This window comes from Anabrus simplex, chromosome 3 (genome assembly GCF_040414725.1).
Source record: "Anabrus simplex isolate iqAnaSimp1 chromosome 3, ASM4041472v1, whole genome shotgun sequence".
Taxonomy (NCBI): domain Eukaryota; kingdom Metazoa; phylum Arthropoda; class Insecta; order Orthoptera; family Tettigoniidae; genus Anabrus; species Anabrus simplex.
The window spans coordinates 287,889,197-287,902,303 of record NC_090267.1 but is presented as its reverse complement, the minus strand read 5'-3'; the positions used below and the strand labels follow the sequence as shown (position 1 = coordinate 287,902,303).

The 13,107-nt window shown below is 40.5% G+C and overlaps 1 protein-coding gene across 1 annotated transcript in view; it reads right to left on the bottom strand.

The window, feature by feature from the left end:
* Positions 1-13,107, bottom strand: part of Tbh (Tyramine beta hydroxylase) — a 145,100-nt gene that overhangs the window by 31,728 nt on the left and 100,265 nt on the right. The window contains exon 7 of the mRNA XM_068227054.1: positions 9,892-10,074. Coding sequence (XP_068083155.1) covers positions 9,892-10,074 — 183 coding nt within the window. The remainder of the gene's footprint in view (positions 1-9,891; positions 10,075-13,107) is intronic.

The following is a 13,107-nucleotide window of genomic DNA, read 5'->3' as shown; positions in this document are numbered from 1 at the left end:
GTATCTTTGCAATAAATTCTCTGGCAGTAGTATTGTCATTATTTTGCTCAATATTATTACACGTTTTCCTACAAGGACGTCGCGGGAATAATATTTCATAGCTATCAACAAATCCCTGGTGGCTACTTCCAGGCTGCACAGTAATAAAAGTAATAATAATAACAATAACAATAGAACGCTGCCGTTATCGACATTAGAAAAGGTCCTCACCAAAGTGTGGAAATTGTCCCCGTCCTACGCTCATCTTCGGTCCTACGTGTCTATCTTTCAAGTTGATGGTTTGTTAGTAAGTCATAAATATTTTGCCTATGATGTTAATAATTATCGTAACAATCAAATTATTGACGACCGATGACTCAATAAAACCAATTATCAGCAGCAAACATATTGCAATCTACATCACAAAAATATTCTGTGGGTGACCCTGAATGCCGTGCAATCCAGTACAATAGATTATAGTTCTAAGATATGTCCACAGATAGCGACACTAGTATGCTTGGACTCGAGTCTGGAGTCGAGCATACCGATTTTAAGAGCACATTACTCGATGCCGTCGCTAGCCCATCATTAGTAAGAAGTGTCCACGCCCTTGATTAGGCACGAGTACATGGTGGAGAGGGGAGGCGACAGCCAACTAGGCGTCTGCCCGTTTGATTTGCCTTGGGCCGACTGGGTAACAGCAGAGATGAGCGCCACCCAGCCGAAAAAAAGCGTGGACATGCGATAAACGAAAAGAGTATGCAGCTGAAATCAGAAGCCTCTTATGTGGCACAGTCTGATAACTGCATACGGAAGATAAAACTCCACAATGGAATTAATGCCCGCCTGGCAATGCTCTATTGGTGGAAAAATATCTAATTCCCTCCATGGGAATTTAGAATTACCATTTGGAATTGCTAGGCGGGCATTAATTCCATTGTAGAGTTTTATCTCCCGTATGCAGTTATCAGACTGTGCCACGTAAGAGGCTTCTGATAAGTTCACCTGCAATTTTCTCTTTACTATAAATTCTTCCCTTCACATGGCCTAAGAGCTCCTTAGTTGAGCTGATGGGCCCGCCCGTCCTCGTCTGAGGAGAGGGAGTGAAATAACTTGTTTTCGCTTCGCTTTTCACCTGCATACACCCCAGCATCAGTGGGTAGGGTCTGACACATCCCACTCTGTCGAGTCTAGTGTCAGACCTAAGACGAAATGCTGGTTAATAGAGCAAACGCCTGAAAAGCCATACATCTAAATTTTGATCTGATGTACTTTTTTCTTCAAAACTTCGATTAAGGACAATCAAGATCCTGATTTTTATCCTACAGGTATGAGATTAAGGCTGATGATGCCCATATAATGGGCAAAACATGTCCTTGTAATTAATATGACAAGATATAATTCTTAATCACAAGAACTCACTTTGTATTGAATAGGTGAAAATGAATATCCACATGTAACATTGTTTGTCTTAAGCTTGGGTATGTCCAAAATCGTTAGATTTCTTGTTGCACGTGAGTTTTACTGATAGCCCTTTTCAAACGTTGGCAGGTATGCCATGAGGCTGGCTGAAGTACAGTTTTACTTGCCTTATTTTTAAGCTAATATGAAAAGTAATAGCGTTTCTTTTACTCCATCACTGAGTAAAACTCTGTAACAACTACAGTCAAACCTCCCTTCTGCGGAGACCGTCGGTTCCGAGGGAAAATGTCCGTTACGAGAGGTGTCCGCTAAAACAAGTTTGTAAAAATACACTGTCTGACAGAGCAAATGCAACACCAAGAAGGAGTGGTTCGAAAGGGATGAAAGTTGGGGAAAAAACAGAGACGGCACGGACGAATAATTGATGTTTATTTCAAACCGATATGCAGGTTACACAATGCGCACGGCATCGACTCAGTAGGATGTAGGACCACCGCGAGCGGCGATGCACGCAGAAACACGTCGAGGTACAGAGTCAATAAGAGTGCGGATGGTGTCCTGAGGGATGGTTCTCCATTCTCTGTCAACCATTTGCCACAGTTGGTCGTCCGTACGAGGCTGGGGCAGAGTTTGCAAACGGCGTCCAATGAGATCCCACACGTGTTCGATTGGTGAGAGATCCGGAGAGTACGCTGGCCACGGAAGCATCTGTACACGTCGTAGAGCCTGTTGGGAGATGCGAGCAGTGTGTGGGCGGGCATTATCCTGCTGAAACAGAGCACTGGGCAGCCCCTGAAGGTACGGGAGTGCCACCGGCCGCAGCACATGCTGCACGTAGCGGTGGGCATTTAACGTGCCTTGAATACGCACTAGAGGTGACGTGGAATCATACGCAATAGTGCCCCAAACCATGATGCCGCGTTGTCTAGCGGTACGGCGCTCCACAGTTACGGCCGGATTTGACCTTTCTCCACGCTGACGCCACACTCGTCTGCAGTGACTATCACTGACAGAACAGAAGCGTGACTCAGCGGAGAACACGACGTTCCGCCATTCCCTCATCCAAGTCGCTCTAGCCCGGCACCATGCCAGGCGTGCACGTCTATACGTCTATGCTGTGGAGTCAATGGTAGTCTTCTGAGCGGACGCCGGGAGTGCAGGCCTCCTTTAACCAATCGACGGGAAATTGTTCTGGTCGATATTGGAACAGCCAGGGTGTCTTGCACATGCTGAAGAATGGCGGTTGACGTGGCGTGCGGGGCTGCCACTGCTTGGCGGCGGATGCGCCGATCCTCGCGTGCTGACGTCACTCGGGCTGCGCCTGGACCCCTCGCACATGCCACATGTCCCTGCACCAACCATCTTCGCCACAGGCGCTGCACCGTGGACACATCCCTATGGGTATCGGCTGCGATTTGACGAAGCGACCAACCTGCCCTTCTCAGCCCGATCACCATACCCCTCGTAAAGTCGTCTGTCTGCTGGAAATGCCTCCGTTGACGGCGGCCTGGCATTCTTAGCTATACACGTGTCCTGTGGCACATGACAACACGTTCTACAATGACTGTCGGCTGAGAAATCACGGTACGAAGTGGGCCATTCGCCAACGCCGTGTCCCATTTATCGTTCGCTACGTGCGCAGCACAGCGGCGCATTTCACATCATGAGCGTACCTCAGTGACGTCAGTCTACCCTGCAATTGGCATAAAGTTCTGACCACTCCTTCTTGGTGTTGCATTTGCTCTGTCAGTCAGTGTAATTGAACATTTTAACAGCAAAGAACATCCACCTTAAATATAAGCATGCATATTTTTATTATTCTAAGTCATTTCTGTGTTAGTATTTAACAGAGAATTATTATAAGTGATTTTACATCATTTACAAACATTACAGCTTCGTGAAGTAATCGTGAAGCTTCGTCTGTATAAATTTAGCACATGTTTTCTTAACTGCAATATTCTCAAAAACGAAATAAAGTCTGTTAAATGGTTCCATAGTGTTCTCGCCGTACTCGCGGTGCAGCGTGACACACAAATTCTCACTGAAAGTCCCTTGTCACTTTGTATAATCACATTTCTTCTTGCCTCGAGATCTAAACACGATCATCCCTTGTTACTCATGTTTAACAGACAACTACAGTATTTCTGTCTCACTAATTAGTGCCTGTACTGTCTTTTCCTTCTCAAGTTGACTACCTGAGCTCGACCTTATCAGTGACAATCCGAGTTATGAATAGAATGATGCAAGAAGGGAGGAAAATCCCCAGGTAACTTGTGCGTCAACAGTCCCTGGCAGCATTTCTGGGCAATTAGAATTCTCTGAATAGGCCTATACACTACTAGGTAGAACTGCATTCCTATGTACTTTCTCTCCCCTTGCACTCAAAATAGTACCAACATTCAAAATGGATTTCCTTATGTCTGAAGAATGGTTTTAAAAGGAAGGATGACATGTGGTCTGGAGTAATAAATTGTCCTGCAACATGTAAAGTGTCCGCTTAAGTCAAGCGGACGGTACAAATGGCGGTGTCCGCTGTCCGGAGTTCGAGGTGTCCGCTTAAATGAGGCCAATTTAATACTTGTCTTATGTAAAATAAAGTCGGTTCCGAGGAAAATTGTCCTTATAGGGAGGTGTCCACTGAATAAGGGTGTCGACTGTAGTACCATTTCTTTTAGAAGATACCACCTGGTATGTACATATTTATATGAAACATAATTTGTAATATTTTAGTGCTGATATCATGTATACATCAATTGTCAGCAAAGTAAAGATTAATAACAATTGTTATTTCTTTATTCTTCTATAATAATAATAATAATAATGTTGTTATATATTTTCTTATCTGCACAAAATAATACCAGCCAGGTTTCACTGCAGTAGTAAAAATTCAGTTCCTAATAAAAAGTTACAATTGGCATCTCTCATCAAATACACTATGAGAAGATACTATTCACCCATAACATTACATCGGAAGTATAAATGTATTACTGCTGATCCTAATGTATTACTGCTTGAGCCCAAGCAGTGCTCAGGTTTGGATTTCTTAACAAATAAATTGTCTCTTCTGGTAAACATTTTTTGAATTAAAGAGTTCAAGTTTCTTATACTGCTGCTAGATGGGACCACTGACCATTGCTGGATAGAATACACACCCTAGTTTAGAAGAGTATGGAGCATGAGTTCCGCATGCTTTGTTTCCCTGTTCATTCCTACAGTGGCATAACAGTGTCTTAATTCTCTAAGTGACAATATGTTAGAAACCTGATAAACTGTAAGCTGGAGCTGTATTGGATGACAAAGTTACAAAGGGACTGGAAAGTGATCAAGGGAAGAGATGTGATGATACTGCCAAATGTGCAATACGCCTTTCTGTTTACCCACGTTTCATACTTTATCACAAGAAGTCACAATTTTCTTAAATGGGACTATAGAGAAAATCTTTACTGATCTCATTTTCTTTTTTTATAGCCTGTGTTAACTAATTTAACAATGCTCAATGTTAATCTGGAAGAAATAGAAAAAAAGAGCTGAAAGGAGTGATAATATATTGGCCCTTTTTCATATAGTTGTCAGGGGAAAAAAAAAATACATCAGTCCAACGTTAAGACAAATAGTTACAATTTTGTGTACAGAAATAATAATTCATTTAGCTCTAAAATTGTGGAAATCATAAAGCCACAAAATATGGCTAAACCCCCTGTGGATGGGGAACGCAGATGAAGAATACACCTACGGTATCCCCTGCCTATCATACGAGGTGACTAAAAGAGGCGACCAATGGATGATGACATTAAAACCTTGAGACTACTTGTGATTAGTACCATTATGTGTGTAATACCATGGGTCGACGTTACTTGCGACTAGTACCACCATTATGCAATGAACATCATGGATCAACTTTTCTTGCGATTAATACTATGACATGTTCCTGGTTGTGCCTCCTTCTAGAGTAATAATCCCTACTACCTAAGGAGCGCAAACCTCTATGGCCTCCAGCTGGATCTGTGATTAGTATCAACAAAGGAGGATTGCTATGAGAGTGGTACCATTATATGAAGAACATCACGGGTCTGTGTTGCCTATGGGTGGTGCCATAATGTGTGATACACTGTGGGTCTACATTGCCAATGATTAGTACCACTATGTGAGCAACACCATGAGTATACATGGCCTGTGATTAGTTCTACTAAGTGAGAAATGCCATGGGAATACAAGCACCCGCGATTATTCCCACTACGTGCAGAACACCATGTGTCTGCATTGCTTGTGAGTAGCACCCTTATATGCAAAACATGATGGATTTATGTTATCTGTAAGTGGTGTCATTGTATGTGACATAACATGGGTCTACATTACCTGTGATTAGTACCATCATTTGAGAAACACCATGAGTCTATGTTACCTGGGATTAGTACCATTGTAGGAGGAACACCATGGTTCTGCTTTACTAGTGATTAGTACCATTGTGAGGGGCCGGTGACCTGGATTTTGGATCCCGTTATATAATCAGCATCATCCCAGTAATTAAAGCATTGTGAATTTGGTCCACCGATTGTTTCACGATAACTTTTTCATTAGCATTTGTTTTAGATTCTAGTCAGTGGATACATTTTTAAGTTTTAATTTTCATTTTGTTGCACCTCATGCCATTAGGGACTGATGACCGGGTGTCAGACAATAAACATAGGTACACTGGATCCAGATAGCTCTGGCACTTTAGAATTAGGTAATCCCTCTCAAACAAAAGGGAAAGGCTTTAGGAAAGAAGCAGATCTATTCACTCCAAAATGAGTAGGCTGCTGGGTTGAGGAGCATTTGATATGGAAGGCGCAAAAGCTCTCAAGAGAAAAAAGGGATGGATGGAAAGTAGGTAAGTGAGCAGAGAGTATTATTAAGGCATTACAAAGGGAGAAGTGAACACTCAGGAAGGCTATGGTACAGGTGACCCTGTTTTGATTGTGATGGAAAACTCAATTAAACGAAGAGTAGAGAGATGATGTACTGTATGTTTGATCGCCCCCATTCTGACATATGCAGAGACCTCGACTCTGAAGAAAAGAAAGTAAAGTAAAATCCAGACAGTGAATTGACATTTTTAAGAAGTATGATAGAACTGAATAAGAAATGAGGATGTCAGCTAGGAAATCAAAGTAGAAAAGCTTGGAGAGAAATAAACTCAGATATTAAAAGGATGGAAGAGGGAAGGACACTGAAGCACATTGAAGGAAGGAGAACAAGAGATAGACCCAGATGAAGGTGGTTGGAATTGATTAAGAACAGCACAATAATAAGGTATCTGGATCAGAACACAGTTTTGGTGCAGTTATGGTGGTTGGATAAAGGAAGCTGGAAAGGAGCCATTAACATTCTGACATGGCTAAAGCTGGAAATGGAAAACTGGAGATGAGCTCAAAGGTCAACACCTGTGAAAAATTAAAAGTTACTTTTCTGCAGTAAATTTGTAAATAAGAAGTTTGCACTATGTGGCTGCATATTATTTTAAAGAACAATACCTTGCATCAGTGAGTGAGCTTTCTGTACACACTTGCTGTAATTGTTATACATACATTGAAATGGTTTCATTCACAAATTCTAATTCTGCAAAATGACATTACAATTATGGAAAATAGCTTCTATGATATAGGTGTTGATTCCCATATTTGTCCTGAATGAGTAAATTATATATCTATATCATCTAATGGCCAGGCAGACATCAGTTTTTGAAAATGAGACAAAGTCTCTCATAGTGCATTGGCACTGCCAGTGGCTCCAAGTAGCCTATGCAATGGCCTCCACGGTATGCGCTAGCCATGCATCTTGGTAGGTGTGCTATTTACCAACTGATGAGCCCAACTTAGTCACTACTGATCTGCATTTAGGGCAGTTGCCCAGGTAGCAGATTCCCTATCTGTTGTTTTCCTAGCACACTGGGGCAAAATGCAGGCAACCAGGAATAAGTTAGCTGGAAAATTTATAATGTCCCATAATGGACCGACTATATTGGTATTATAAATGGCTTCTAGTTGTTCTCTGGTTGACGCAGATAGGTTCGGCGGAAAATAGTTCCGACTCAACCACGATGTAGTAAGATAGAAAAGACCGAGCCATTTGGCAAGGGTATTTTAACATTGACAGTGTTTTTTTGGACAGCTGATGACACCACCAGAGGACTTCCAGACATGGACAAAGCCCACTCTCCAAGGCAACGTCGCCTCATAATTGTCATTGGTGTATACTGGGTTATCTTAGGAGTTATAATCTTATTAATCGTTGGTATTCCTTTATTTGCAGGAGTCTGAAACCATGTTGCCAAAAAAATCTGGGATTCACTGCGACCTAATGTCTTTTCCTGTGGAGCTTTTGGGACAGCAAAAAGTGAAGAACAGTTTTTCGACCTCTGCCTTGTAGAGTCTGCATCAGAAGCTTGTACTGGTTCAGATATGGGGAGATCATAGTAACAAGTGTTTAATATCTCATCTCCAAGTTTGGCAAGTAAGTTTTTATATTTTCTACAGATTCTTGGTACTTCTTCTCCATAACAAGAAGCTTATTTTGAAATTCTCTTTCCAGATTTTCTACGAACATCCATTTTTCTTCAGACATCTCCTGTTTTTCTCTATACTTCTTGCATGCCAAGTAGATGTACATTTGGATGTTGGCTGAGTTCTATTTTGCCTCACGATGGATAAACTTTAAAAGACTGTCAACGTGAAAATAGTTCTCTCACACTTTCCACTGCAGTTTTCAGTGGTTAAAAGTCCTACCACATATGGTGGATACGTTATAAGAACGGTTTGAAAGTGCTCTCAGAATGGTAGCAAATATCTCAGAAACAAGTGGCTACCTGAAAAAAGAATCATAAGAAGACATCCAGAAAGCAGTGACTGTCATCAGAAATACAAAGCACCTTGGGTGATAAGTGTGAAGAAAGAACATTGACACTACCCCATTATGTAAATGAACTCACTCACTTAATTGATGAATACCTTGTACACAATGCATTTAATAAATTTTATTATTAATATATATGAAACAGCATATGGCCTCCCGAGAGGCCTGGTACATGTCTTTCGATTTGACACCAATAAACAACTCAAGCGTCTATGAGGATGGGGCCCCTTCCTAGAATGAATTCTAATGCTGAAGATAGTACATACATTCAGTCTGTGAGCCAGAGGAAATTATTAATGAAGGTTAAAATGCCTGAACCACGGATTTTGCTGTGAGTAATTATTATCTAGTCCGACTTGTTGGCTGAATGGTCAGCGTACTGGCCTTCGGTTCAGAGGGTCCCGGGTTCGATTCCTGGCCGGGTCAGGGATTTTAACCTTCATTGGTTAATTCCAATGGCCCGGGGGCTGGGTGTTTGTGCTGTCCCCAACATCCCTGAAACTCACACACCACACATAACACTATCCTCCACCACAATAACACGCAGTTACCTACACATGGCAGATGCCGCCCACCCTCATCGGAGGGTCTGCCTTACAAGGGCTGCACTCGGCTAGAAATAGCCACATTAAATTATTATATTATATCTAGTTAATTTATGTGTATTTTCTCAAACAATATTGTCTATGGGTGTCAAATCGAAAGACATATACCAGACCTCTCAGGAGGCCATATGCTGTTTCATATATATTAATAATATAATTCATTAAACGCATTGTGTACAAGGTATTCATCAATTAAGTGAATTAGGTTCATTTAAATAGTGGGATAGTGTCGATGTTCTTTCTTTGCACTTATCACCCAAGGTGCTTTTTATTTCTGATGACAGTCACTGCTTTCTGGATGTCTTCTTTTGATTCTTTTTTCAGGTAGTCACCTGTTTCCGAGATATTTACTACCATTCTGAGAGCACTTTCAAACCGGTCTGATAACGTATCCACCATATGTGATAGTTTATCCATCATGAGGCAGAATAGAACTCAGCCAACATCCAAATGTATGTCTACTTGGCATGCAAGAAGTATAGAGAAAAACAGGAGATGTCTGAAGAAAAACGGATGTTCTTAGAAACTAAAACCTAGTTTTAATTTTTCATTGAGGAAATCTACAGAAATTTATTAAAGCTGTTTTTCCTGTTTTAACAAAAATGGTGATAAAGTAAGGTAAAGCTACATATCAGCACTCAATTATATTCACCTTTTATAATCTTCTTGATTAAAAATATGTCCTTCATTTTTCAGATGATAATAAAAATGTTATATTGAATCATCTGTCATTGTCGTATATTTTCTATTCACAAATATCAAGTATCTTCACATTGCTAATCCCTGATTTACTGGAAGCATTTCATTATTTAATGCTCTTTTATGAAAAATTATATTTTGAGACATGCATTTTCACCCTACATCCACAGATATTCAATATCTTTAATGGAGATCATATATACACCAAGTATTATTCTGTTTCTCATGGACCATAGTATTTTACTTGGCACTTTACTGCAGTAAAGGAAGGATTTATGTTTCGTAGGATACTCACAGGTAGAATGCGGACTCTGCGTTTGAGGGGACGAATTTCTTGGAAGTGAGTACTATAGTGGTTGTCCCAGTTGAGCATAGGCAGCTCTTTCCCATCACGGATATGACGAGTGAGCACTCGTGTACCTGTCAAGTGAGTATGTAGCTGCGAGCCAAAGATCACAATTCCATCAGGTGGAATACCCTGAAACAAAGTTTAAAATGTCCATAAGTGGTTAATTTAACTTTATATGTTCTTTATATTTCAGCATTATGGAAAATTAATTGTTCTTTCAGTGAATATGTCCAAAAGTCATTACCCAAACATTTTCTCAGTTGAAAGGAATGAAGTTCCATATGCTCTCTCTCTTTTATTCTTTTATTCTCTCTCTCTCTCTCTCTCTCTCTCACACACTCTCTCTCTACCTAGATTATAATAGGTATTTCAAAAAGTAATCGACTACTGATTTACACAAAGAGTAGCCTATATAACAGGACCTGTATATAGCAGTCTTTGACCCAGAACCATGCTCTTCAAAACCAGAACAACTTGAATGTTGAGCTATTCTGTAACAGAACTAGACCAGTAGAGAGGATTTTGTATTATTTATTACAACTTTATCACGGCTAAAATGCAAACGTAATGATTTGCCTCTTCAATTACCATACTGAAGAATTTGGAAAAAAAATTTTAGTAAAATAGAGGGAGAAGAAGGAAGGAAGGAAGGAAGGAAAGAAGGAAGGAAGGAAGGAAGGAAGGAAGGAAGGAAGGAAGAATATACTAAAAAAAGGAATGTATTGATCAAAAGTTAAACAAATGATTCTGGAGAATGGCTATAGAACCTAGTGTTGTTGTAGAAGTAAACAGGAGTGAAATACCAGCACTCTGTTATCTATATAATTAAGAACAAACTCTACCAATACTGCTTAAACTTGTGTTATAATTAAGTCAGAAGGATGAGGTGAGGAAGTATATACGATGAGTAATGCGTGGCTGATAGTTAGTAGTGGCGATCTGACGGACCGAAGCCTAGCACACTTATCCCCCCAGTCCCCGCAGCTATCAGGCATACAGCAGCAAGCCATGCGAGGTGAGTCGAGGGGAGAGGAACAAGAGTCTGGGCTTCAATATCAGTCTCCGAAGCCTTGTTCTCAGAAATTCGTGCAATGTTTTATCTCATTACTTTCAAGGTTTGTAAATGGAACGATGTGCCAGATGCTTACATTATAATGTGGTTTAGATAGGTCATATAACTAGTTGCAGTCATATTGTTTTGCCTGCCCTTTACAATAGTTTTATAACATTTAATACCGGTAATGTAGTTTATAACACTTCTTTCCATACAATATTCTCTGTGCTTCGACCATTCGGCCGTATCTGATCTTAACATTTTCAAAAGATCTTGCCCGAGATAGTGCAACATACAATTGGCCGTGATTGAAAACTGGTTCGGGTAAGTAGACTACCAAGAGTTTGTCCCTGCGCTTTATTCATGGTCATACACAAGGCTAGTATATTTGATACCTTCCCGTCTGTATGTACATAACCTGTTTTCTCTTAGCTGCATGTAAGCTATTAGGAACGTTCTGCCATCTGTTGGGTATATTCAGAAGCTGGGGAAGCTCAGAGAATCAAAGAGTATCTAGCAGAGATCATCAGAGAGCATCCATCCTCAGAGGAAGTATACTCTCTGGCTTGACAGGTAGTAATTAAACATGGCTGCATGCAGTGACATTACTAAGGATGAAAATCACATGTAACAGAATATTAAAGAAAGTGTTAGTCGCTTAGCAACCTGCTAACTACAGAATGTATTGCGGGTTAGCATAAGCCTTAGCCTGCAATTATTGGAGTGATCATTTAATGATTTGATTTTATGATTACTCAAAGTTGGCAGAACTTAGAGACCTATCAATGTCTCATGATTCACCAGCAGGTAATTCCAGAAAGAATAAAACAGAAATGAAGCAAATCGGTCCAGTAGAATGGCCGGACGGTTTTGCCACAGCTTTGTTAGTAAACTCCTTTAATATATATAGATGTGTGTTTATTGGAGTAAAGATTGTAGTCAATACGGACCAGTGTAAAATTAAACCACAATGGTTAAGTTAACAAACACACAGTTACTTCAGAAGACTTGGATCTGGCAGAAAAAGGAAAACTTCAACCCGAGATAACCGATTTTTCATGATTTTCCTAAGAGATCAACGTACAATTGCAGTTGAAGCTCAGAATGGACTACAGCATGTGTGTCGTGTTAATGTGAGCAAGAGGACTTTTTGATGATGCCTAAGAGACCAATATCTTCAATAATGATCTGCTATGGGACCAGATTTGACCAGACAGCACCAAGCCATCTGTCCTCAGTTAGCTCCTCAGAATGCCCAGTGGACCAAGCAACATTGAGCAGAGTGCTGTTTTTTTTAAGTCCAATTTCTCCTTGAAATCTCCAAATGGTAGCGTAGGAGCTTGGATACAATCTGCAGTGTGATATACAGAATGCATATTTTCCGTAAGGTCACCATTTGGCGGAGGCTTCATGATAGTGTCGGGTAGATCTCCATGGAGGCCCAAATGGAACTGGTGTTCATAGAGAACAGTAAACTCAAAAACTCAATGCTCATCGTTACTTCAACAAGATTCTTGCTGATCATGTTGTGCCTTTTCCTCCATTTATTGGTGACAAATTCATATTTATGCATGACAATTCTTGTCCTCATGTAGCGTGTTGCATATCACAGTATTTCGATGCCTTAGAGTTTATTCAATTCAACTGGCCAACATGCAGCCCTGATTTAAATCCCATGGAATATCTCTGGGATAAGTCGGCAGACTAAACTGAGGCTGTGATGCTGTTCCAAAGACGTTAGGGGATGTGAAGACGGCACTCCAAGAGGGATCGATTAATATCGACCACAGCGACATTAGACCATTAATTGACATCTTCCTCAAGAGCATGGAGGCCATAAACAGCCAAAGGGGAACACACCAGATACGGAGTGTTTCTTTATGTAGTTTCTGAACCTAAGCTGTGTGCATCAACATCGCTTTTAGTGAAGACTAGCATGTATCTGCGGCTTCGTCCTCGTTTATTAATTCAGCCATTAGTTGTAACTGTTTATTAAACAGCAAAATAAACAGAACATTATTTTTATTAATACACATAGTTTTTACATAAATTGCACATATTACATTATTTTATTATTAATTATATTCTTTCTTTCAATGCTTAAGATA